This window comes from Phacochoerus africanus, chromosome 3 (genome assembly GCF_016906955.1).
Source record: "Phacochoerus africanus isolate WHEZ1 chromosome 3, ROS_Pafr_v1, whole genome shotgun sequence".
Lineage (NCBI taxonomy): Eukaryota > Metazoa > Chordata > Mammalia > Artiodactyla > Suidae > Phacochoerus > Phacochoerus africanus.
In genome coordinates this window covers 143,374,805-143,402,461 of record NC_062546.1, presented here as the reverse complement: position 1 = coordinate 143,402,461, position 27,657 = coordinate 143,374,805, and the positions used below count along the sequence as shown (strand labels likewise).

The following is a 27,657-nucleotide window of genomic DNA, read 5'->3' as shown; positions in this document are numbered from 1 at the left end:
CTAAGAATAATGATTTCCTTTGTTTTTAGAGAATTCTTTTGAAATGTCTTAAGTTTGGCATATATTAGTAAACATGAATACAATGGGCTGTTTTTGCTTGATATCCATTAAATGGAAGTTAGAACTGCATTTTTCTTTGCAGTTTTGGCTTTCTTTTGAATAAATGAGTACTGAATTCTGCGTTTCTCCAAAAAGAAAATTATGGGAGTTGGTATAATAACCAACTGTAATAACCATGACACTGTATGCTATTACATAGGTAGTATCATTTATGGCAAAATCTGGGTCTACTTAACAGGACATTTGCAAGGCATTTCTAAGAATATAGCATTGGCTTTTCTAAGGTGTCTGTGTGTGTTCGTATGTTGTTGGTGGTAAAGGGAGGGATTTGGTTTCGTTCTTACTGGAGGTGTTCTGGGACTGGAGAAGATCCATGGGTTCCCTTTCTTCCTCATATTTTGGGGGAGGTTTAGATAACTGGGCTTTAAAGGAAGCATGCTTAAGAAAGGATTTATAGCCTCAAGAAAGTATAACATTATATTTGACATAAATAATTATTACATACCTATACATAGTTTTTAGGATAATCCACTTTTTCCCATTTTTATGAAAACCCTCAAATGTTTGATGGGTAAATAATATGTGGAAGTCTACTTTGTTGGGCTTGTGTGTTCATGTCTAGTACATCTCTACTGCTAACAGTTTCTCTCTGTTTACCTAGGTCTGATACCACAACTCATAGGGGTTGCTCCAGAAAAGGCCATTAAACTGACTGTAAGTTTCTTTCTCGTTGAATTTATGCCATTTGTTTAGATTATCATTAGGCCAGAAATTGAAACTGATGCTGCTAAGACTGGCACACTATCAAGGCATTTGTAAAACTTTATCTGTAGACATTTGATGATTTTTAATATTATGAGACAAATATTTGCTGATTTGGAAACCCAGTAATGTGCCACAAAAGGAAATGGTTGGGGATTCTGGTTAATTGATACTGTCTTTCTAATTAGGTTAATGATTTTGTCCGGGACAAATTTACCAGAAGAGATGGCTCCATTCCACTTTTAGCAGAAGTCCTTGCTGGAGGTTGTGTAAGTATTAATACTGGTAATTTCTCATGGCAAATATGTTCCTTTAGCCTTTTCGTGCGTCACATATAATACCTGAGTGACATCCCCCTTGAGCTCACGAGATTCTAAGTAGATTTTCTCAGTGATCATATGGAATGATTTTTTCATTTCATTAAATAATCCGATTGGTTTTGAGTGCAGAAAAGAGGCAGTATTTTTGTCAGCTCAGTCTCTCAGAAACTCCTGAAGCATTACATTTTGAAGTTGCAATTCTGTTTCTTCTTAAATACCACAGAAAACAGAGTAGTGGCTAGAGTTACCATATAGTTTTATTGACTGGAAATTTAAAATAAGTGTGAAATGGCTGATTTAATTGGGCCCTTATATTTTAGGTGTAGCAGTAAGTAAGCCATTGTGGTATGATTATAATTTTCCTTCTTTAGAGACCAGAGAATATAGCAAACAATCATAACCAAGTTGAAGCTGTTGACAGTTCTGAAACACAGAGATTCTATCTTTAAATGTGAGCATGACATTAGATTTAGACCAATTCTCAAATCTAAACTTGCAGCTCAACTAATTTTGTTTGTGGTGTTGATTTCACATTTGGCAATTCATGATTTGTTTAGGATTTATTTAGTTCATTTTGTCCCTGAAACCTTTAATGACTTCCAGTTGAATTGGCTGACAGCCTTGGCTTAACCTTCCTCAGTTACTTGTGGAACCTGAGGTGATGAGGTCAGGGAACTTTGCAGCTTTTAATTCACAGAAGATTCCCTGCGGGTCAGAGAGAGAGGCTGCTCTGGACTTTCTTTCATATTTGTCAGCCTGGCACATACCTGAGTCCTCCCTTCTTTGCAACCAAAGTTCTTATGCAGGAGGTAGCTGGGCGCACTCTGTGTGTGTGTGTGTGTGTGTGTGTGTGTGTGTGTGTGTGTGTGTGTGTGTGTGTGTGTACACATACATACGTATGCATGTGGATTTGCCTCTAGACCTACATGCATATCCAAGTGCATTCTCAGGAAGAAAACTCACTTCTTTGACTAACTCTCTTTTCTCATGAAGGACAAATAATGGACATAGACTAAGACCTTTGCTTGGGTCTTCCTATAGTTTCTCTGCTTCCTTTGCCCCAATTAGATGGTGCAATTCTTTCTCCTCTAAATGAAAGAACCACTGCAAATCTGAAATACTCTTTTTCTGACTGGTTTTAGTTTTAATTTAGTTAAGAAATTTCCTAACTAGGATTTGCCACAACACATGTATACATTTGTCAGAAATCTCCCACCTCATGCTCTCTATGTTCCATGTAGCTGATTATTTGTTTCCATTTGTAATATAGCCAGAGGTTTTTGCCTGTGAAGCTGATTTGTTCCCTTGTCTGACATGTGACCTACAAGGTTAAATTATAATCAGATATTTGCTTCCTTTGTTCTTCTCAGGTATGGACCCTGTTTCTAGATTTGAACTTGGGGAATTTCTCTTGAAGTATGGGGTGCCTCGAGGGTTGTGCTGACCCACTAAATCTCTTCCTTAATCATGACTCATTTCTGCAAGCTTTGATGGATTGTCTAGCTAGAAACCTACAGCGTGAAAAGTAGTTGGGTTGGGCGCTAGGCGAAATGATTAGGTTGTCTACAGTTCTTCACCACAAACGCTTTCTGCTTCCCTCTTCCCTAGAAATCTCTTCATTCACGGAGGAAAGAAAATGTGCAATTATTGAGTTTATTCTGATGAATTCAATCATATTACAGTATAAATGATTGTTAAAGCATAACCTGCTACTTCTCCCAAAAGTCTGCATATTTCAACAGAGAATAAAACCTTAAACAAGAAGGATGAGTCTATTTATACACTGTCAGGCACTGTGAAATGTAGAAATACTCTTTTTACTGAATGAAACCTGGTAAGCAGCCACCAGAGAAGCCCTGGGAGGAGTGGCTGCCGGGGAGTCGATCACAAGAACCCTGGGGATCCTGGGTGCTAGTGGTGATAGAATGTGCAGTGTCCCTGCGTGTTTTTGGCAGAATTTTAGCCAGTGTTTTAGTCAGTGCCACCAGGTGAAAAGAGTGCGGCTATTCTTCCAAACATCGCTCAATTTTAAAGGTGTACCTCATGTGTTAACCTAATGCAAGTTAATTCAGAAGAAATGGCTCAAATGGAGCCGTCAGTATTACCTTTATAGGTTTTTTCCCTAATGAAAGGATCAGGTAGGACCAGCATCTCGAGTTCCTTATATATGGGCGGGAGGTTCTACTGCTATGAAAATGGCTGCACTGTCCTTTAGGAAAAATGATGTGCACTGACTAGATCATGAAATGACTAAGAAATGAAAACATCCAGTCCTTCAACATTGTTTTTCTGTGGTTTGTGGTGTTTTATGATCTCTTTTCAAAAGTATGCAATATTAGATACATGCGAAAGAGTATATATTATATACATTAAAATTTATAATAAAATGAGCATCTGTGAACCTACCTCTCAACTGAAATATTACTATTATTATTTTTACTTTTTAGAATCACACCTGTGGCATATTATTATTATTATATTATACTATTACTATTATTGACACTGGTTTTTTGCATTTAATCTTGCTTTAATCTGCTACAATGCTAATAAGCAGTTAAGGACTTTTCTTACTGGGCTGACCATTTTATAGTCATGGTCTCATTATTATTCCCAATCAGAGTTGAAGAAAATAAAACCTCATTTAGTGAATGGCAAAGTTGAGGTTCAAATCACTTTTGTCTACAGATCTATATTAATTCATATTTGGTATGTTTTCATTCTTTCATTTATTCTTTCTCATTTAACAAGCTGTCAAGCCTGAGAAGGATTTAGAGTTTCTTTCTGTGCAGGGAACCAAACTTAGGATATGTTCATATCTCATAGGAAAATGGCTCCTGATCATTCTCACCAGATAAAACTTAATCTTAAATCTAATCATATTCCACTGTGGTAATTTGAAAGTAGAATTCCTTATCATGATTTACTTCATTTCTACATGTCACCAAAGAAAATATGTGCTTATGATTATAATTCATCATAATAGCTACCATTTCTTGAGCATCTTGGACTGGACTGAACATTTTAGAGGCATTATCTCATTATTATTCCCAGCTCAAGTTGAAAAAACTAAAAGCTCAGTGAAATCAAGCACTTAGTAAATGGAAAAATTGAGATTCAAATTACTTCTGTCTCAAAATCTATATTCTTTCATATTTGATATGTTTCCCTTCATTCAGTCTTTCACTCATTCTCTCATTTGTTAAATGTTTGCTGTGTTTCAGGAAAAGTTTTAAAATAACAGCTTTATTGAGGTAGAATTCACATATCAGAAGTTCCCGTCGTGGCTCAGAGGTTAATGAACCTGACCAGTAACCATGAGGTTGTGGGTTCAATCCCTGGCCTCGCTCGGTGGGTTAAGGATCCAGCATTGCCGTGAGCTGTGGTGTAGGTCACAGACACAGCTTGGATCCCACGTTGCTGTGGCTGTGGTGCAGGCCGGCAGCTGTAGCTCCGATTTGACCCCTGGGCTGGGAACCCCCATATGCTGTGGGTGCAGCCCTAAAAAAGACAAAAAGACAAAAAAAAAAAGAATTCACATATCATATAGTTCCCCCCACTTAGAGTGTACAGTTCAGCAGTTTTTCTTATATTCACACAATTGTCCAACTGTCAGCATAGTGAATTTTAGAACATTCTTGTTCTCTACCCCCACCAAAAACCTAGTACCCCTTAGCTATTGCCTTCCAGCTTTCCCACCTTCTCCCCACCATGCCTTAGGCAACTTCTAGTATACTTTCTGTGTCTATAGATTTCCCATTTCTGGATATTTCATATAAATGGAATCAAACAATATGTGGCCTTTTGTGTCTGACTTCTTTCACTCAGCATGTTTTCAAGGTTCATTCATGTTGTACGTATCAACACTTGAGGCCTTTTTATTGCTGAATAATATTTCATTATATAGCTAAGACCATATTTTGTTTATCCATTCATCAGTTGTTGAACATGTGGGTTGTTTCCACCTTTTGGCTATTTTGAATAATGCTGCTATGAACATTCATGTAAAAGGTTTTATGGGAGTTCCCTAGTGGTGCAGTGGGTTTAAGATCCAGCTTTGTCACTACAGCAGCTTGGGTCACTGCTGTGACGTGTGTTCAGTCCCTGGCCCAGGAATTTCCACATGCTGTGGTTGTGGCCAAAAAAAAGTTTTGTGGACATATGTTTTCACTTCTCTTTTGTACATACTTAGGGGTGGAATTGGTAGGTCATATAGTAACTCTGATGAGTATTTTGAAGAACTGCTAGACTGTTTTCCAAAGTGGCTGCACCATTTTACAATTCTACCAGCAATGTATGAAGATTCTGATTCCTCTACCTCCTCACCAACACTTACTATTATCTACCTTTTCATTATAGCCATCCTCATGCGTATTAAATGGTATCTTACTGTGATCTAATGAATGACAGTATTGAACATCTTTTCACGAATGTTTTGACACTTATATATCTTTGGAAAACAATATATTGAGAATCTTTGCCCATTTTAGTTGGGTTATCTTATTATTGAATTATAGGAGTTCTTTATTTTGTGTACTTTATCAGATATGTGATTTGCAAAGGTTTTTCACTATTTTGACTGTGACCTTTGAAGAATTGGACTTCGATTTTAATGAGGTCCAATTTCTCTATATTTCCTTTCTTTCTTTTTTTCTTCTTCTTCTTTTTTTTTTTGCTTGTGCTTTTCTTGTCATATCTAAGAAATCACTGCCTAATCCAAGATCATGAAGATTTATACCTTTTTTCTTTGTTTTCTTCTAAGAGTTTTATAATCTTTAGCTCTTATATTTAGGTCTTTGATCTTTCACACAAATTTTATTTTGGCTGTGCCTACAGTGTACGGGCCAGGGAGCGAACCTGAGCCAACAGTAAAAATGCCAAATGCTTAATTGCTAGGCCACCAGGGGAACTCTGTTTCACACTTTTTTTTTTTTTTTTTAATTCACCACCCCATGGCAAATGGAGTTCCCAGGTCAGGGATCAGACCTGAGCCATAGTTGTGACCAAATCCTGAACTGTGGAAACACCAGATTCTTTAACCCATTGTGCTGGGCTGGGAATCAAACCTACGTCCAGGCACTGCAGAGATGTCCCCAATCCCATTGCATCACAGTGGGAACTCCCACATGATTTTTTTTTGTTTGTTTTTTGCTTGTTAGGACTAAACCCACGGCATATGGAGGTTCCCAGGCTGAAGGTTGAATCAGACAGAGCTGTAGCCGCTGGCCTATACCATAGGCACAGCAACTCAGAATCCAAGCCATGTCTGCAACCACAGCTCATGGCAGCGCCAGATCCCTAACCCACTGAGGGAAGCCAGGGATCGAATCCACGTCCTCATGGATGCTAGTCAGATTCATTTCCATTGCACCACGACAGGAACTACTCCCACACAAATTTTTAACCTTAATTTTTTCCAGTCTTTTGGCTTGAGCAGAGATACTATCAAATGAAAGTTTTATTTTTCATTGTCAACATTTCAGTGTATTTCCTCCTAATGCTTTTATAGACATGCTTGTGTGCATGTACACACACACATTGATTTTGTTAAACCAGATAGAAGTTTTGTTGACTAAAACTTCCTGATTGGAAGGAAGTTCTCACTTTCTAAGGGCAACAGAAAATCACAGTGGAGCTTCTTACTTGAGAAATAGGTATACGCTTTGGGAATAGAATGATAAACAGTATGAATTTTCAGATTTTAATTTTTTTTTTTGGCCACACTTGCATCATGTGGAAGTTTTTGGGCCAAGAATTGAACCCACACCACAGCCCATGACTAGAGTCATAGCAGTGACAATGCCAGATCCTTAACACACTGAGTCACGTGGGAACTCCCATCTATATTAGAATCTTCTCAAAAAGAGTTACCAGCTCAAAATTTATGATTTAGATGTGATAGCATAAGTTTTTTGTTGTTGTTGTCATTGTGTCTATACTTGAACTTTAGATTTAATAATTTCTCAACCCTTTTTTTGGTGGGGATAGGCTAAGAATATATGTATGTGGACACAGTTACTCAGAAATATCTGTTACTAGTACATTGAGTAATGTATATGTAACAATAGGTTTCATAAATTTTTCTCATTGTTCTTACAGGTAAGCCATTCTTATCAGGCCATATGTTTTTATTTTTCTATTAGAAAGTCTCTCTTTATATACGTATGAACATATATATATATATATGTGTATACACATATAATATACATCCATATCAGACATAAATATAATTGAGTGTTTAATTAAGATATCTGTTGTGGGCAAGAGTAAGACTTTGATGTCAACTTAGAATTTTTCAAAGTCCTTTTATATGCACTATTGTCACCACTTATAAAATAGGTAGATGAGAAGCAGAAGCTCAGAAAGGCAAACTCTCATCCCAAATCACACAGCTAATATAGGCTGCTGTTTTCATGTGTACCCAAGTATTTTTCTTTCCTTTTTTTTTTCTGTATTTTTGCCTTTTCTAGGGCCTTTCCCGCGGCATATGGAGGTTCCCAGGGTCTAATCAGAGCTGTAGCCGCCGGCCTACACCAGAGCCACAGCAACACAGGATCCAAGCCGCACCTTCGACCTTCACTACAGCTCATGGCAACACCAGATCCTTAACCCACTGAGCAAGGCCAGGGATCGAACCTGCAGCCTCATGGTTCCTAGTTGGATTTGTTAACCACTGAGCCACAACAGGAACTCCAGTATTTTGTTTTTTAAGACCAACTTCTTTTACTTTATAGTGCTCTCTTGAGGAATCAAATCTAGATAAGCTCATTCAACTTTGTAGTGTCTTTTCTTCCTTTTTTGAAGAATATTACATGGATATATATAATAAAACTTTAGCATATATCTAATTATATATACACACATATATATTATTTAGACATAATTAATGTATTAAAATATCTAAAATGTCAGCTTAATGAGGTTTTTTTTAAAAAAAAATACAAGTCATTAAATTTATTTATTTTTTGTCTTTTTAGGGCTGTACCTGTGGCATATGGGCCTTTCCAGGCTAGGAGTCGAATCAGAGTTGTAGCTGCTGGCCTGCACCACAGCCACAGCAATGCCAGTTCCAAGCCACTTCTTAACCCATTGAACAAGGCTAGGGATCAAACCCATGTCCTCATGGACACTAGTTGGGTTCATTACTGTGCCACGACGGAAACTCCCAACTTAGTGAGTTTTAACAATTGTACGCACTACTCAAGATACAGAATATTTTACCCTAGAAAATTAATTCATGCCTTTTTCCAGTCAGTCATTCCTCCTTTCCCCCAGGCAGCCACTGTTCTAATTTCTGTCAACAGTTTCATTTCTTCTTGGATTTCATATTAACAGACTTCTACAAAATGCATTCTTTTATGGCTGGCCTCATTTGCTCAACAAAATGTTTTCAAGAGTTATCCTTATTATTGTAAGGGTATCAGTAGTTGCTTTTTTTGTGTGTGTGTTTCTGTTTTTAATTTTTACAAGCATTATTCCATGAATAATCAACTCTAGATGTCCTCATGGTTCCTAGTTGGATTCATTTCTGCTGCACCACTACGGGTTTAATTTTTTTTTTTTTAGTTTTATTGAAGTATAGTTGATTTACAATGTTGTGGTAATTTCTGCCATACAACAAGATGATTCAGTTATACACATGTCTATTCTTTTTCGGATTATTATCTCATATAGGATATCATCGAATACTGAGTAGAGTTCCCTATGCTATACGGTCGGTCTCTGTTGACTATCTGTATGTTCAATTTAAAAGAAACTGCCAGTTGGTTTTTTGAAGTGCATGATGGACCATTTTATAGTCTCATCAGCAGTATGCAAATATTCCAGTTACTCAACATTCTCACCAACGTTTGATATTTTTAGTCTTTTTATTTTAGTCGTTCTAGTCAGTATGAAATGATATCTTATTGTAGTTTTAATTTGCATTTCCCTGATGCCTGAAGATATTGAGCATCTTTTCATGTGTTTACTGGCTACTTATACATATATATTTTTGCTGAAGTATCTATTCCAGTCTTCTGCCTATTTTTACTAGGTTATTTATTTTCATTACTCATTTGTAAGAGTTCTTTATACATCACGGATACAGTCCTTTGTCAGATATGTGTTACGAATATTTTTCGCACTCTAGGACTTGCCTCTTTAATTATCTTAGTGGTCTCCGTGGTGGTTTTATTTATTTATTTTTTGCTTTTTAGGGCCGCACCCACAAAACGGAGGTTTCCAGACTCGGAGGCTAATCGGAAAAACAACTGCCAGCTTACACCATAGCCACAGCAATGCCAGATCCGAGCCATGTCTGCGACCTACACCGCAGCTCATGGCAACGCCAGATCCTTAACCCACTAAGCAAGGCCAGGGATCAAACTGCAACCTCCTGGTTCCTAGTTGGATTCATTGCCACTGTGCCATGACAGGAACTACCATCCATGGTGGTTTTATAAAAGAAAAAGAATATGTAGAGTTTACACACTGATAAACTTAAGTGGGGAAAATCTTAGTATCTTTGCAAGTCAACAAAATAGTGTTTAAAAGTGTTGGGGGACTGACCTATAGGTATTTTCTAATCATCTTTCTACTAAGTATCTATTTGTATGTTGTTACACTCTAGCCAGAGCATATACCATACTGATCATTTTACCTCTTTTAGAGAGTGGATACTTCTGAATGGATAAAAGTCGTAAAACTCAAAATGTATTTATTGCTCAACAAAGGCCCTCTATAACCCTAGTGTCTGCAGGTGTTTTCACAGCCCTGTATGAACCTACTCCTGGAGAACACATCCTTTTTTCTAATTTCCTTTGGCCATGCTATGCAGTGGCTTGATGTGGGATCTTAGTTCCCAGACCAGGAATTGAATCCAGCTGCAGTAGGGAAAGTCTTGAGTTCTAACCACTGGACTACCAGGGGACTCCCAGCACATCCCTTCTCTTGGATAGGGATTCTTTCAATCTGCATAGTGCTCTTACCTTAGTGCATAAGAAGCCTGTGAGGTAGATAGGTCAGTTGTGGGAATCTCTACTGTCATATTAGGAAACTAAGGAATGGAAAGGTTATGACCTATCTAAGTTTACAGAGCTAACGATCTTGTAGGTCAACAGCTTTCCAAACCTGGAATCTTTCCATTCTTCCACCTTCCTCCCTTCAGCCTAAGTGTGCACATGCACACACACTCCTATCCCCGTGCCCATGGAGGTGCAGCAAGATGCCCCCTTGTTAGTTGAAACATTTACTAATCCTGGGAGCCACAATCTGCAGCTAGCCAGCTTCCTAGGCTATGTCTTTCTCAGCAAGCTGAGCTTGCATCTCTCTATAAAGATCTCTTTGGAAGTAGTTTCTTCAGATCCCATCCCCAGGAATCAGTGTGATCCCAACTTCATGCTTCCATACTTATGTGAACACATATACACATGCACACACGGAAAGTCCATATATATTTATGTCACAGTGGTGGGTACCCAGGGATTTTGATTCTTCCTTTACCCTACGTAGAGGTATGTGTCATTTAATCTATTTATATCCACGCACCCTGGCATATCATCATTTAGCAATGAGCAAATTATAGTTTATTCCTATTAAACTATCACTATCCTAGACAGCTTTAGAAGGAGCCACCGAATTTCCCATTGCTTTAGAAAATATCCAAGAACGTTTGGTTGGTAGTGTTTTGAGACAGAATCGATGTCTCTTCCTATTCCTCTTGAGTTCTAGTAACAACTAATTCTGTGACTTTTACTAGTTTTCCTGGTTATTTTAAATGCTTGTATTTTGTACATCTGTTCAAGGAGCTGGTGTGGCCTTAAATTGAAGTTAGATTTTCATTGACCTCTGTAAGGGGAGATTTTACAATGATTGTTCAGATTAGACATTATGTGGTTGGAAGGAAATAGTTCCAAACTATGACACAACAGATCAAAGAAGGAAGTAACCAAGGGACTTGGCATAAGCAGGGCAGGGCCCCCAGCCTCTTAGTGGATTTTGCCCCAGGGTAGGGTTATGAGGGCAGAAGGTTGAACAAGCCTGATACAGCCCATTGGCCTCATACACATCATGGCGACTTATCAATATTACATCCTTTTCTAATAACTTTTGCTGTCAGATTTATTTGTTTTATTTTCTCATTTAAAAAAATTGTTACACAAGATTAAATTGAAGGTTTTCCATTCTTTACGTTTCTGTTGTATAAGCCTCATTCAAAATGAGATTTGTTCCCTCTTTTGTGTCATTTGTAATTTAGTTCTAGAATGAAGAATTGACAACTTAATACTTAAAGTGGAAGCATCAAGGTCAGTTTTAGTATTAATGCATATCTCTTAAAAAAATAAGCAGCAAGTTTGAAGAGGGAAATTTAGCAATTAAAGGTTAGGGGTTAATTTGGTGAGTTGGTGAATGAAAAAAATTCACCAAAGGCATTATATGGAGTGGTAGGCTATCTAACATAAGCATTAGTACAAGAGGCAGCAAACTGTCACATTAGACATTGTTCATTTAAGAATAAGCTGGGTGTCATCGTGGTTTCACTTGAAACCAACATAGGTGTCTACTGTTTCAGATCACTAGCTTTATTTGGTTAGACTTTTTTGGATGTTCATATATGCATAGGCTACAAACCTTTTAGAAGTTTTGGATCCACAGATAACTGTGCTGACTAGTTTTTTAAAGTGCAATTTAAGCATATGAATTACCAAATTTACCATGGGAAAGGATGTGTGAGAGAGGACTAGTCTATAAAAGAAGACATTGTTTCTAAGACCAGTTCTGTTTCTTATTTGTCGTCTTGGTGGGGGAGGTGGTAGAGGGGGATGTGGTTTGTTTTTTGGTTTTGAGTAGTTTGTAATTCATATAAGTTTCAAAATTTAAAAGGTATAATGGCATATGCTTTGCACATTCTTTCTCCTAGCTATTTATTTCTCCTTCTAGGAATCATCCAATGTTTTCATTTCTATGCTATTCTAATTTTGATAAACTTAGGTAAATTTTGACAAACTTGCGATCAGTGGGTACCTAACACTTTTTGTTCTGTTTGTCCCTTGGCATGATTTCATTACCTAATCTTATTGCCTGATTAAGAGCATATAATTGTTTCCACTTAACTATTTCCTTATTGAGCATTTAATTTTTTTTCTATTTAATTTTGTTACTTTTTAAAATGACAAACACTGGGAGCTCCTGAGTGGCACAGTGGGTTAAATGATCCAGCTTTTCAGAGTTCCCATTGTGGCACAGCAGAAAAGAATCCAGCTAGTAACCATGAGGTTGTGGGCTCAATCTCTGGCCAAGCTCAGTGGGTAAAGGATCTGGTGTTGTCGTGAGCTGTGGTGTAGGTCACAGACACAGCTCGGATCAGTGTTGCTGTGGCTGTGGTGTAGGCTGACAGCTGCAGCTCTGATGAGACCCCTGGACTGGGAACCTCCATATGTCGTAGTTGTGACCCTAAAAAGCAAAATACATAAATAAATAAAATGATCCAGCTTTTCTCTTGGAGGCACCAGTTTTATCCCCAGCCTGGTGCACTGGGTTAAGGAACTGTGTTGCTGCAGCTATGGCATGGGTCACAAGCTCTGGTTTGGATTTGATCCCTGGCCCAGGATCTTCCATATGCCAGGTGCAGCCAAAAAGAAAAAGAAAAAAAAAAGCAAACATTATCATGCTTGTAGAAGTACACGTACCTTTTTTTTCCATTGAAAAGCTACTATATATTTATTTCACAATTTTTCCTATAAATAAGAACTAGGGGACACCGAAAGGATTTGTACCCAGAAGCCCCACAGGATACTCATCATAATTCTTGCTCTATGTCACTAGATTGCTTACCAGAGTGAATGAATTAGTTGTATATCTTATTCCCCCCTCACCCGTCCCCAATATGTATGAGAGTGGTCAACCTCCAAGTTTAAAAAAGAACAGTGCATATTTGCCTTGTATGTTTACTGTTAAGTGTTATAAAAATATGGAGTTCCCATTGTGGCCCAGCGGTAACGAATCCGACTAGGATCATGGGACGCAGATTTGATCCCTGGCCTCACTCAGTTGGTTAAGGATTCAGCGTTGCTGTGAGCTGTAGGTGCAGCTCGGATCTGGCACTGCTGTGGTGTAGGCCAGCAGTTGCAGTTCCAATTTGATCCCTAGCCTGGGAACTTCCATTTGCTGTGGTGTAGCCACCCCCCCCAAAAGACTAAAAATAGCAAAAGTTTTAATAATTTAATAATTTAAATAGTAGTCTTTATATTTTTTTTCTAAAATTATTCAATGTTTCTGTGTTATCCAACTCAGGTTTGGCTGCTTGCTGCTTGAAAGGCAATACTTAAGAGGAAAGTGTTGGTTGGAAAAGAGAGGTTGTTGCTTTATTCAGGAGGCTGGCAACCTGGGCAGAAGGTGGGCTCATGTCCAAAAACCAGCTCCAAAGATTCGGTTCTTATAGTGTCTCTGTTTTATTGTTTACACCCTCATTTGCCGTATTTCATCATTTGTGTGTGTGAGTGTGTGTGTGTGTTGAGCGGTTGTGTCCAGTGCATTGGTGGGACTTAGTATATGTGCCAGGTAATAGGTCTTCAAAACGTACAACAGTTAATGTGTTTGTGTGTGCTTTTTTCAATTTAATGATTTTTATTTTTTTCCATTATAGCTGGTTTACAGTGTTCTGTCAGTTTTCTATTGCACAGCAAGGTGACCCAGTCACACATACATATATACATTCTTTTTCTCACATTATCATGCTCCAACCATAAGTGACTAGATATAGTTCCCAGTGCTACACAGCAGGATCACATCGCTTATCCATTCCAAAGGCAGTAGTTTGCATCTGTTAACCCCAAATTCCCAGTCCATCCCACTCCCTCTCCCTCCCCCTTGGCAAGCACAAGTCTGTTTTCTATATCCCTGATTTTCTTTTCTGTGGAAAGGTTCGTTTGTGCCGTATGTTAGATTTCAGATAGAAGTGATATCATATGATGTTTGTCTTTCTCTTTCTGACTTACTTCACTCAGTATGAGAGTCTCTAGTTCCATCCATGTTGCTGTAAATGGCATTATTTTGTTCTTTTTTATGGCTGAGTAGTATTCCATTGTGTATATATATACCACATCTTCTTCATCTGTTCATCTGTTGGATGGACATTTAGGTTGTTTCCATGTCTTGGCTATTGTGAATAGTGCTGCAGTGAACATATGGGTGCATGTGTCTTTTTTGAGAAAAGTTTTGTCGGGATATATGCCCAAGAGTGAGATTGTTGGGTCATATGGTAGTTCTATATATAGTTTTCTAAGGTACCTCCATACTGTTTTCCAGAGTGGCTGTACCAATTTACATTCCCACCAGCAGTGCAGGAGGGTTCCCTTTTCTTCATACTCTCTCCAGCATTTGTTATTTGTGGACTTATTAATGATGGCCATTCTGACTGGTGTGAGGTGATACCTCATAGTAGTTTTGATTTGCATTTCTCTAATAATCAGTGATATTGAGCATTTCTTCATGTGCTTATTGATGTGTTTGTGTTTTAAAATGTAGTTATTTCCTTCTTTCAATGGTACTGTTGTAATAGAAAGCTTGTCACATGTACATTTAGAAAGAAATTTTAAGAGTTGCTAAAGAAATACAAATCTCAATAAAATGGCAGTTATTTTCAACATAGTCCTTGAGGCGGGGAGGAGGAGGGAGCTGTGGAGTGGGGGAATGCTGGTTGGAGTTGCTCTGCAGGATGTTATAATTTACTAATGATTAAAAACATGAAAGAACTTTGTATTTATTTAAACATAATGTCCATATTTAATAAGTAGCACCCAGGGGTTGAGATCATCTGGTGATCGCAAATTTGGGGGATTATAATAAAATTTGTCCTTTTTTAATCTGCTTTGGTTTAGAACATAAAGCGCTTTTTCCCAAAGTCTTCGCAACCATTATTTAAATAAGAGATTTCGGGCAAGTAGTAAACTTTTTCAATTGGTTTGGTCTTTGATACTAGCTACGGGAGCAATTACTTGGATTATCATTTTAACATAAATTTTCACCCAGCAATCCTTTTGAAAGTATTGTTTACTTAGATTGAAACATTGAAATACATCCTCCTGCCTGCAGTGCAACAGATTAAAAGAGAGAGAAACAGGGGCAAATCAGTATGTAAAATTGGGTCAGTCGTCATTCAGGGACCTATGTGTCCATGGTCTGGATTGTGTCGAGTTCGGAGTGGCAGGAAATCCAGAGAGAGATAGCAACTTGCTGCACCCTCAGTGCTTGGTGGACAAAAAGAAGATTCGGGCCCTGGGGGATGCAGGATAATAAGCCACCCACGAAGAGCAAAGGAATCTTTGTGTTGGTGTTGGCGGTCATGGATGTTGATAGGAGTAAGGGTTGGAACAGGGATATTTAGGGGGTTTATAGCCCCAAGCCAGTGAGGAGAATGGGCTGGGGCTTATGCTGCCCCGTGGAAGGGGGTCTAGAGGGCTGTGGGTTTCAGAAAAATGAATAGGAATGTGGGTGAAGGTAGAGTATTATTGAATGCTGCTTGAGAGTTTTATGGGTGGTGTTTGTAGTCCTTATGTACCTGTAGAATTACACTGCCCGGAGAGGCACTGTTTCCTCTTCCACATGTGACATGCTATTACAGTGAAGTTGTGATTATATAATGTGATTATGATTATAGGAATATGGTTCTGATTATATAATGTAAACAGCTACACTTGAGATGAAGGTGTGTATATGAGATTTTTTTCACTTCAGGAATGGAAATGTATATATTTGTTTTTTAAAGTTTTATTTATTTTTATGTGTACACACACATAAACACATTTTTTTTTCTTACAGAAACCCAAAGAGTTGGTAGCAGTTTCGTTAAACACTTTTTCCCTCTCTCACTAGTTAACAGATTTCAGGTGCAAATACACTTTCATTCTCCAAATTCAAATATATCTGTCAATCACCTATGGCTAGAGAGTGTGGTGCATGACTTTGATTTGCCCTCTGTTGTACTCATGGTAACTAGGTGCTCCACTTCCCAGCTCTGTCTTGAGTTTTTCTGGTTTGGTCTTGAAATGATACTGAAATTATCTTTCTAAATTACCTTCTTTTGTATGGGTATAGTTGTGTATCTGTCTCAGAGTTTTGCTCAGGATAATACATTTTAGAATTTGAACCAGAGGAGATTTTCCCCTTTGACTTAAGGCACCTCCGTGGGGCAAAAACACGCCTGTTTTAATGGCCCTACAGTCTAAGGGACGGGGAGCAGGTGGCTGAGCTACAGAGAAGACTTGCTAAGAAGAGGAAAGAAATTACTGTATATCTGAATTTTAGCTCGGGCTTGGTGAAAGATTCCAACCAATCTTCTACCATCTCCTTCCCTTTCTTTGGAGTTCCCACTGCCATATCTGGCTTCACTTTTGTTTTCCAAATGAGCTTATTAGTTTTGCCATTTTGAATATGGCTGGGTTGACCCGGAAAAGACTGGTCTGGGACACACTCTTGATACTTCAAATAGAAACAAACCCAACTATAGATGTAATAATATTCATTGAGTAATAAAGAAAAAAACAAACAAACAAACCTAGACATGGATTCGCTAGAGGCAGAGTTTGGGGCCATTCCTGGGAGCCCTCCAGCATAAGCTGACTCTCATTCCCCTGTAAAGAGGGAGGCATAAAGTTGTACAACGTGGAGGCGTCTCCTGATTTTTCTTGGTTACACTGCCGGTCGAGCTCTGATTTGGAAATCTGCTTCTGTCTCTCCTTTCTTGCCTGCAGGCTGGTGGCTCTCAGGTCATCTTTACTAACCCTCTGGAGATAGTAAAGATTCGCCTGCAGGTAGCTGGAGAGATCACCACAGGACCCAGGGTCAGTGCCCTGAATGTGCTCCGGGACCTGGGACTTTTTGGTCTGTATAAGGTGGGTATAAGTTTCTTGGCTTATCTCAGTGGAGAGGTTTTAATGTACTCAATAGAAATGTGAAAAACTGTGGAAGCTGTACTCCTCCTCACCAAATGGAAAAGGAATCTTGTGCAGCAGGGTAGTCCCTGGAGTAGAAAAATCAAAAAACAAAAAAAAATCAGGACACTTCTTTTGGAGGCAGGGGGATATACAAACACGCTCTCCTATGGTTATCTTCAGGCTTTTATGAAGCTGCCAGCAGGGAGGCCAGCACTATAGACCCAGCTGGCTTCAGGCTCACAGCCTTTTACTTGATGGTGGGTTTGGGAAAAGTTTCTATGGTGGTTTTTTGTTTTGTTTTTATTTTTTGTTTTTTAGAGCCACACCCAAGGCATGTGGAGGTTCTCCCAGGCTAGGGGTCCAATCGGAGCTACAGCTGCTGGCCACAGCCACGGCCACAGCACCACAGGATCTGAGCCATGTTTGCGACCTATACACCACAGCTCATGGCAACATCAGATCCTTAACCCACTGAGCAAGGCCAGGGATCGAACCCGCAACCTCATGGTTCCTAGTCAGATTTGTTTCTGCTGTGCCACGATGGGAAGTCCCTTTGGTTTTCTTTTTGGGATGGTTTAGGGCTTCAAAATAAATCTTCTGTTTGAGTCTGAGTTATCTCTATTGTTATCTTCCCAGTAGGAGCTTCTCTTTGTCTTAATAATTTGACCACAGTGAAACAGTAGTAGAGTTTGGTAGGATTCAGGTCTTTTTAAGAAGTTAAGTGGTGGGATTTGTCAATAATGAATTCCATTTAAAAAAAAAAAAAAAAAGCCATACCAGAGTGTACTGTACTTTAGCAAAATGCCAGTCAACACATTCCGTCCCTGCAGGTATACTTACTCCCATCATTACAGATCAGATGTAATGGAGCAGAAGCTATTATTTTTCTTAAACAGGGAAGAGTATTTCTTTCTATTCTTTTGCCTGGTATAAGGGGGGAGTATCGTAAATTTAGCTTTTATAGACAACTGTGTTTCCACAGCATCTGATTTATTTATAGATCTGTCCCTGTAGAAATGTATACATTGCCTTCTGTAGCCGCAAATTGGAAATTAGAAATTCTCTAGATAAGAACCACACAGCTACCAGGCTCATAGGAGACTAGTAAACCAATGATGCCTATCCTGAGAGAGTTTTGAACATATTCTCTCCCCTCCACCCCAACTTCTACCCTTTTTGGAATTCCCTTTGCAAGCTGAGTTTACTTAATATTGTTTCTCTCAGTATCATTCTTCATAGAGTCCCAGGAATTTTTTTTCTTTTGGTCTTTTTAGGGCTGCACGCGTGGTATATGGAAGTTCCCAGGCTAGGGGTCAAATCTGAACTGTAGCTGCCTGCCACAGCCACGTGGGATCCAAGCCACGTCTGCAGCCTACACCACAGCTCACAGCAATACCTTAACCCACTGAGCAAGGCCAGGGATCAAACCCGCATCCTCATGGATACTAGTTGGGTTTGTTACTGCTGAACCACAACAGGAACTCCTTTAAAAAAAAAAAAAAAGAAAGAAAGAAAAAAATTTTTGAGTTTGCCTTTTTAAAACAGAGCCAGCAGGGAAAACAAGTACCAAAGATGGAGTTTTTGCCTGGCCAGCTAAAGCCTGGGCAGGGGAATATTGTGGGCTGAGGAGGATGTTTGTTGCATCCTCAGTCACTGAGACACGTAGACAGTGGGGGTGGTTTTCTACTCCCAGGGAAATTTCCTGCTAAAATATTTTGTCTGGGTTCCCTACCTGCCCCACCTCCACCTCCGGTCCTTTGCTATTTAGGACCTGAGGAATGAGGAAGGAAGTTTGGTGATTTCTTTCTCCCCTTCCCTAGAACGGCCACCTTCCTTTGCCACTGCTACTGCACATGGCTTCTTACCTGGTACTTCAGGAGCTCTAGGCTGAGGTTAGTTTGGGGGCTGCCTTTGCTGGCTGCTTTGAAATCAAGCTATTAATACTTGGTTTCTAAGTCTGTTCCCAGCCACACCCCATCCACTTGCACTCACCAAAGCCAAACAGAACAGGCAGCCTAGAGGTTTGAGGGTTGCATTTTTATTAACCTTAAAAACTGGATCTCTACTGGAAATGCCAGAAGATTCTTTGCTGTCAGAATACCATCATTATCCATTCAGCTACCTCTAGGACTCCAGTTTGCACCCATCTTTCTGAGACTTTGAGCCAGGTCTGATTCTGTCTGCCTGGCTAGTTCTCCCATTTCCCTTCCACATCAGTCCCAATACTGTTTGAGGGCCACCTCAGGCTTGTCACCCTGGGTCCCTTGTGGGCATCCAACCTTGTTTACACATCTGTTTGAACTGTTTCCACACCGTGTGACAGGGTGCCAAAGCGTGTTTCCTCCGAGACATTCCCTTCTCTGCCATCTATTTTCCTGTTTATGCTCATTGCAAACTACTTCTGGCTGATGAAAATGGACACGTGGGAGGTTTAAATCTCCTTGCAGCTGGAGCCATGGCAGGTAACTACAGTCTTTTTTTCTAAACCCCAAAGAACCCTGCTCTTCTCCTCCCCGCCCCATTCTCTTTAAGAAGTACAGAATCTCTGTGTACTTTTTCCCCCCTGTATTTCTGGAAGGGTTATTGTTTGTATCTAACTTAGTTTAACTGTGATTGCTTTTTCTCCTTTGTGGGGTGTGCTGTAATTCTGATGAGAGTTAATTACATTTGCATAATGTGGATAAACAGCTTAATGCAGCTTAGCAACTCGGAGCCAAATGAGTTCTGCCCATCTAAATTGGGCTTTCATCATTAACATGTTTCTTAGCCTCCTCTGCCCCTGAAACCTTGGGTGCAGCCAAGCTAAGCATTAAGATGAAAAAGTTCTTCATCAAATCAGTTGCTCTGTTGTACCTCATTCTGATGCACAGGTCTAGCACAGGTCTAGCACTTTCTAATTGTGTATTAGAATCCATAAGATTTGGCTCAAAATTGAGTTTGCTTTAGGAAGCTGTTCCTGTTCCTTCTGCCATCATCCTCATCAGACCAAGTAAGCAGTACTTCCCCTGTGAACCACCCTGCCCTTGGGTGGCATCTCTTCTCTGCCCCCTAGCACTTTGTCTTTTATTAATGGTTGTTTGCATAAGTTTTAGTCTCTGTAGTAGGCTGGGAGCTCTTTAAGGCCAGGGTTTCATTCTGTTCATCCTGACCTTCCCGGGTGGCCAGCACATTAATAATCTCAATAAATGTCAACAAATGAGGACATTCATCTGGTCTGAGATACCAAATTAGGCACAGAAGAGATTCCATCTGAGAGGAGACTCACAAATGCAGGAAGGGACCAAGATGCTTCCTTCTGATCACATGCTCTAGCCTTCCTCTCGAGTTGTGAGGGAGCGGACCTGGGATCGAAGGGGAGGACCAGGTGTCCTTCACTGCACCCGCCCTCGGAAATGACAGAGGAAGGAAAGGGCATGTGTTTTCCCCAGTTACAGCCGGTCAGGCATAGAAACGGGCAGGGTGAGCTAACACGAACCCAGCGCTGGGCCCACATGCTCAGGGTGGTCCTGGCACTGGGTGCGTTCTCTGGGTCAGCAGCAGGAGCCCTTAGTTCTGGGGGTGTGGGGTGGACTGTATTCTTTTCACCCATAATGAGAAGGAATGACTTGTGATGATTAAGAAACTCTGCCAGGGAGCTTTGAGCCCTTATTTGGGGCAGTCCTTTGCAGTCATTATTTGAAAGCCAGTAAAGCTACCTGCCAGGTCTTGGCACCAAGTGTTCATCTAGCTCCTTTCAGGTACTCACCAAAGTCTCCCAGTTTTAAGTGAGAGCCAGCAACTCTCTGCTCTCCAGTGAGCAGCAAAGAACAGTCTAACCACGGACAGGCATTTTGCCAGTGGTTGATGGAATCATGTAGACATTTTCATGCAACTGTCAGCACCACCCTCTTCCCCACAGACATTTGATGAATTTTTCTAATTTTTTACCTGTAAAGCTTTGCTGGCAGGCACTTGAGAACATTCGAAATTCAGAGCATTCCAAAGGCAGCAGTTTACCTAGTTTCATCTGAATAAGATGTCGGGCTGTGGGGGGAGAACATTTGCACCCTCTCTATCGGAACCCCCACCCCCCCAAAGTCTGCCAGCTCCTACATCTGCCCAGTGATGACTTAGTGATATTCAGGCCAAATTGAATTTTCTCCCCCCTGAGGAAGATTATCTTGCTCCTTTGTCCCATGTTTTGTTTTCTACGTAAAAGGTGTGGTTGTGAAATCCATCTTGTGTGTCCTGCTGCTGATCAAAATCAACGTGGCCCCAGGGAGCTGGGGCGAGCGCAGGGGACCGGTGACAAGGCCCTTTGATGATCAGTTCCCCTACTGTTTCTTAACTGGTTGGTTGTGCAGCCTCCTCTGTTTCAGTTGTAATGACTTCTGTCATGTAAGCATATCTGAAGGGAGGCACAGCTAACTCTCAAGTTGGGGCCTCAGCTGAGTGAGGGGCTATGAGTATTGATATTCATCTTGCACAGTCAGGTGACAAGAATCAGCCAAAACCACTAGAGTTTGGTGTCAGGTATATGTAACAGCCCATTAAGTTGACATTATCCTCATTTCTTATTATTCATGAAAATACTATATCATATTTAGGCAAAGAAAGGAGGTTAATTGCTGCATTTTTTTCCCCTCTCACAGTTCTTTGGGATCAATGCAGATTTTCCTGCTTCAGAAAGGAAGAAAGTAAAAAGAGTTTTGCCCTGACCCCCACCCCCCAAGCAGCTGATAGGCATATATATCCTTTTTCAGGTGCTCAGGTGTCTACTTAAGAAACTCCGAGTTAAAGCAGTTAAAGTTGCTAATTGTGTTGTTAGATGTTAGCAGTATTTCTATCCTTTGTAAGGTACTTTGGGGAAATGAAATGTGCCTTTCTCCTGAAAGGTGTACCTGCTGCCTCTCTGGTGACCCCTGCTGATGTCATCAAGACAAGACTGCAAGTGGCCGCCCGCGCTGGCCAGACCACATACAGTGGTGTCATCGACTGTTTCAGGAAGATACTCCGGGAAGAAGGGCCCTCAGCGTTTTGGAAGGGGACTGCAGGTAGGGGCTGGGGCCACAGGGAAAGGCTGGCTGGTACTGGGGTCCTGCTCCCGTTACTCACTGGTCCTCTTTGCCACTGTCATCCTGCTGTTAACTGCCCCCATCTCTCTTTCAGCTCGAGTGTTTCGATCCTCTCCTCAGTTTGGTGTTACTTTGGTAACCTATGAACTTCTCCAGCGGTGGTTTTACATTGATTTTGGAGGCCTGTAAGTGTTCAATTCCCTTGTAAAGAAAGCACCAGAAACCAAAACAGATCTTTGTTCAGCCTACGAAAGCATTTTGGAACCCTTAGAAGCTGACAGGACAGAAGATTGCACAGGGCCAGGGCATTTAAAACAAGCAATAGGCTTGAGCAACTTCAGTGTTAGGGAAATAAGACCTTTACAGGGTGACATCATACACAGTATTATATGGCTACTTGGGGAAAGTTTAGGGAGGCAGCAAATTAAAATGTAATGTGGATAGTTATCTTTTTAGTATAAGCAAATATTGAGCTTCATGAATTTAGCTCCTTATTTGGATTTTATTATATATGGCCTTTTCAACAGAAGTAATATAAATTTGTATTAGTTACACTTTTGTAAACTTTCTCAAGACTCAATCAAGCCCGTTCACACTGCCAGGATTTCCTTATTCACCATAATTTATTATTAGATAGGTATTCTTAGAGCTCATTTTTCAAAAAGAAAATAAGTTTCAAAGAGATGTTATGCCATGGACCTAATCACTGGTGAGATCTAAGCCAGAAATTGGGCCTCCTGAAGCCTAGTACTTGAAGCTTGTGCTGGGGAGAAGAGGCATCATTTGTTAAATCTGCTGGGTGGGGAAGGTTATACCCAAAGCAAGCACTTACTGGGGTTCCCCAGTGGCCTAGCAGTTAATGATCTGGCATTGTCGCTGCTTTGGCATGGGTTCGACCCCTGGCTTGTCAAAACAAAAAAACCAACCCAGACAATTCTCAGCTTTTTGGTAGAAGATCAAATCTTATATATGAGTCTCTACCTCATAAACCTATGCACTCATTTCTTTCTCAGAAGCCAGATAGGGAATTAGCTGCTGAAACAAGAAATAGAAGGAGTTACACAAAGGAAGTAAGAACAGTAATCTTACAATTCCAGGCTTTTCTATAAATTCTTTTTTTTTTTTTTTGGCCTCTTGAAGCTTAGTACTTGGGCATATGAAAGCTCCTGAACCAGGGGTCAAACCCATGCCACAGCAGTGACAATGCCAGATCTTTAACTCACTGAGCCACCAGGGAACTCCAAGCTTTTCTATACAATTTTTTTCTTTCTTCTCTTTTCTTTTTTTTTTTTTTTTTAGCCACACCCACGGGATATGGAGATTCCTAGGCCAGGGGTTGAATCGGTGCTCTAGCTGCTGGCCACAGCCACAGCCACAGCCACACAAGATCCAAGCCGCATCTGTGACCTCCACCACAGCTCACGGCAACGCCGGATCCTTTTCTATACATTTTATGCTCTGTAAGAGTAAGAATTATACTTATTTCTCTTTAAATAACCTTAGTAATAACCTTCATGAGTCTATTATTTTCAAAGTTAGCTTTAAAATTATGTCAAAATAAAAGAAAAATGTGAATTTTTTATGGTTAATTTATGCTGAGCGTAGAAAATTTGGAAAACAGAGAAGCGTAAAAGAGAAAATCATCCATAATCCTACTTCCCAAAGTGGTACTATTTGAGTGTATTTTCTTCTGATGTCTTTTCTGTGGATCTATTTATATATATGCAATTGAGGCCATTTATCTTCTAAATCAAATATGTGAATGTGTTGCTTTCAAAGCAGCTATACCTCGTGACTAATACAGCATGAATGACGAGGAGTAGTTGGATAGACTCTTCCTTGTGGCACGTGGGTCAGACTGAGTATTCAGTTGTGTGCCATCTTCATCAGTCTGGAGCACGCTAACCATTGGCTTTTCCTGTCAACAGCAAACCCTCCGGCTCCGAACCCACACCCAAGTCACGCATCGCAGACCTTCCTCCTGCCAATCCCGATCACATTGGTGGATACAGACTCGCCACAGCCACTTTTGCTGGCATTGAAAACAAGTTTGGCCTTTATCTCCCCAAGTTTAAATCTCCCACTGCTGCCGTGGTTCAGCCAAAGGTGGTGGCGGCAGCTCAGTGATGAGAGACCCGCCCGAGTGTGGCAGAGTGGCGCCCTCAAGAGAGAGGACTAGGAGAGCAGCCCCATAATGTATCCAGTCAGCTGCATGGTGCTGACGGAGCTGAGGAATTAAACTATTCTTTCTATATGGCATATACATATATTTGTTTATAAACTAATCATTTGCCCAGGAAAAAAAAAAATACAATGCTGTTTGAAGCTTTAGTTTTATGTGTTGAGATGTTTTCTAAGCCTTGGCATGAATTAGTGTTCTAGACTGCTTCGCACAGCTTGCACTTAGAGTGACTGTACATATTGTACATCTTTGTACAGAGACATCTTGGCACCTCATCCCAACAAATCACATTTATAGAATGTAATGCGGTTCTGAGTGGCTTGAAATGTACAGAATGTTTCAAAAGTGTTTTATTAAGACTCACACTAAAACAAATGTATTAAAATTAAATTCATTCTCTTATTGGTGACTTATGGAAATAAAGCATCAATATTGGATGTATTTAATTCCTAGCTTGTTTTCCATTCTGGAATAAAAAGGTATTTGCTGATAAGAGGCATAATGAGACCAAGTGCTGATACCATTGAATAAGAGATCCTTTGGAAAAGATGCATGCCAGTGGATGCCTGAGGGCCAGGCTCATGACGTGTGTGCTGATGTGTTTCCATTTGTATTTCATATGTGTATAGCTTCTCCCCTGTCCATCAATCAAAAGGCATTTCCTAGACAGCTCCTCTCCTGTCAGTGTGCATATGGAAACAGGGACGTCTCCAGCATTACTGGCTTAGTTTTGCCTTCCTCTGGCACAGCAAGGCAAGGGCCCAGCTTTCAAAGGAGTAAAGAGTACATTGGCAGGTTTCACTCATATGGGGATGATTCCAATCAAAAATAAAATGCACACCAAAATGTATGCATGGAGTTGGATTTTCCTTCATAAATATACTGGTAGTGTTTTTATTTGGCTTCAGCACCAATTCCCAATAACTCATGATCAGCTTTGCCTCTTCCCCACTTTTATAGGAAATAGTTTGCTTTAGAAAGGGCTGTGGTGGAGTGAGGGAATGAAGAAGAAAGAGAAGAGTGCTGTTTTGTGATTTAGTGGGGTCTGCTGTTATTACGAATCCAAACACAAACTGCTTATTCTAAAAGTCACTCACCAAGGGTGTGATTACTAGTTTAGATCTAAACATGCATCTTGACAGCCACAGCTACACTTTGCTCTGCTGTGATTTGATGTGTAGCATCAGAATTTATTTACTTTAGCAGAGTGCTTTGGGAAAACATTACTGCTATTGCCAATGAGCCAGGATATGAGAATGTATGCAAATATTTTCAAGCCGTGAGCCTGGAGACGGACCAGGTCACTTAGTATCCTACACATGGCTCCTGAATTGATGGCTGACAGCCCTGTAACACACTATAGGCTCTCCTGAGGCCCTCCAGGAACAAAAGAATTAGCTTTGAAAGCAAGTTATTTCCGAATGTATTCAGTCGTTCTCACTGGAATGGAATAAACAGCAATACAGTTGTTTGGCTGTTACCACCTGTTAAAAACATGCAAGTAGTCCATGCATATGCTCTCACAAAAGATTCAGAAAATATATATGTATGTAGAGTAAGATGTGAAAGTGCCCTCTCTACTCAGTTTTACTTGTTCCCTCCCCGTCCCAGAGTTAATCACTGCTAACAGGTTAGAGTATAAATTTGTAGTCTGTTTTTCATACTTACGTGTGTGTACATATTTATATTTTAAAAATAAGATTATGCTATTATGTGTTGTTTTGTGACTTGCTTTTGTACACTTAAAGTATTTGAGATCTTTCAGTGTCAGTTCATAATGAGTTATCTTAATTTTTAATAGCTGCACAGTATTACAATGTATGGGTTATGATACTTTTCACAAACACTCCCTCATTGACATTTATTCATTTTTTGTCACTGTTGCAGGTAACGCTCTAGTGAACAGTAAATGTCTCTGTACACATACTTTGAGTACCCGTGCTAGTATTTCATTAGGATGGATATTTAAAATTAGAATAGATACTTCATGAATTATATGAGTTTTACACTTTTATGTATATTGTCACATTGTTCTTTGAAAAGGCTTGACTAAATTTATTTTCCTTCTGACAGCAAATGGAGAACCCCTGTTCGCATCCTCAGCAAAAAAGGATATTGTCATTCTTTTATATTTTAGGCAAATCATGATAGGTGGTCATTTTTTTTTTTTGTCTTTTTGGGGCTGCACCCTTGGCATATGGAGGTTCCCAGGCGAGGGGTCTAATTGGAGCTGTAGCTGCCAGCCTATGCCAGGGCCACAGCAACGCAGGATCTGAGCCGTGTCTGCGACCTACACCACAGCTCATGACAATGCCGGATCCTTAACCCACTGAGTGATGCCAGGGATTGAACCCACAACCTCATGGTTCCTAGTCGGATTCGTGAGCCACTGAGCCACGATAGGAACTTCGGTCAATGTTTTTTTAATTTTCATTTTACTAATTACTAATGAAGTCAGATGTCTTTTCATACTTACTAGCCATTTGTGTATTTTCTTTTTTTTTCCCTGTCTTTTTTTTTTTGAGGCCCACACCCACAGCATATGGGAGTTTCCAGGCTAGGGGTTGAACTGGAGCTACAGCTTCTGGCCTACACCACAGCCACAGCAACACGGGATCTGAGCCACATCTACAACCTACACCACAGCCCACAGCAATGCCAGATCCTTGACCCACTGAGCAAGGCTAAGGATTGAACCTGCATCCTCATGGATTCGTTCCCGTTGTGCCACAACAGGAATTCCCTGTGTTATTATTGTGGGATATGCAGAAATTACATGAAACATCTGTTTATGTATGTATACACCAACACACACACAACATTTGGCCGTACCCATGTCATGTGAAAGTTCCTAGGCCAGGGACTGAATCTGTACCACAGCAGTGGCCTGAACCACAGCAGTGACAATGCCACATCCTTAACCTACTGAGCCCCCAGGGAACTCGATATTTTTCAAACAAATTACCGCAAGGTGAACACCCATGTAACTACTCAGGTCAGGAAATAGAATACTTGCGACAGCTCAGAAGTTCCCCCATATGGTCCTCCCATTATGGCCCCTGCTGTCCTCTTTAACACCATCCCCACTCCTCATTTCTTTGTTTTTCTTTATAGTTTTTCCACCTGTATATCCATTCCTAAACACAGTATTGAGTTCCTGTTTTTGAAATTTATGTGAGTCAAATTACACTCTACACTTCTGAGACTTGCTTCCTTTTCTAAACATTTATATAATATATTTATACATTTCTCTTTATATATTATAAACATATAATTTGTTATGTAAGGTATACATAACAAATGTATATTGCTTATTCTATTGTATGAATATGTTACAATTTATTTTGCCATTTTACTCCAGATATCTA

The 27,657-nt window shown here is 40.1% G+C and overlaps 1 protein-coding gene across 2 annotated transcripts in view; it reads left to right on the top strand.

Annotated features, from left to right (window-relative positions):
• Nucleotides 1-25,139, top strand: part of SLC25A12 (solute carrier family 25 member 12) — a 99,718-nt gene extending 74,579 nt beyond the window's left edge. For both annotated transcript variants that reach the window (XM_047772879.1, XM_047772880.1), the window contains 7 exons: nt 722-774; nt 1,011-1,091; nt 16,871-17,011; nt 19,377-19,515; nt 21,928-22,086; nt 22,202-22,292; nt 24,036-25,139. In XM_047772879.1, coding sequence (XP_047628835.1) covers nt 722-774; nt 1,011-1,091; nt 16,871-17,011; nt 19,377-19,515; nt 21,928-22,086; nt 22,202-22,292; nt 24,036-24,234 — 863 coding nt within the window. In that variant the 3' untranslated portion in view covers nt 24,235-25,139. The remainder of the gene's footprint in view (nt 1-721; nt 775-1,010; nt 1,092-16,870; nt 17,012-19,376; nt 19,516-21,927; nt 22,087-22,201; nt 22,293-24,035) is intronic.
• Nucleotides 25,140-27,657: the final 2,518 nt, after the last annotated feature.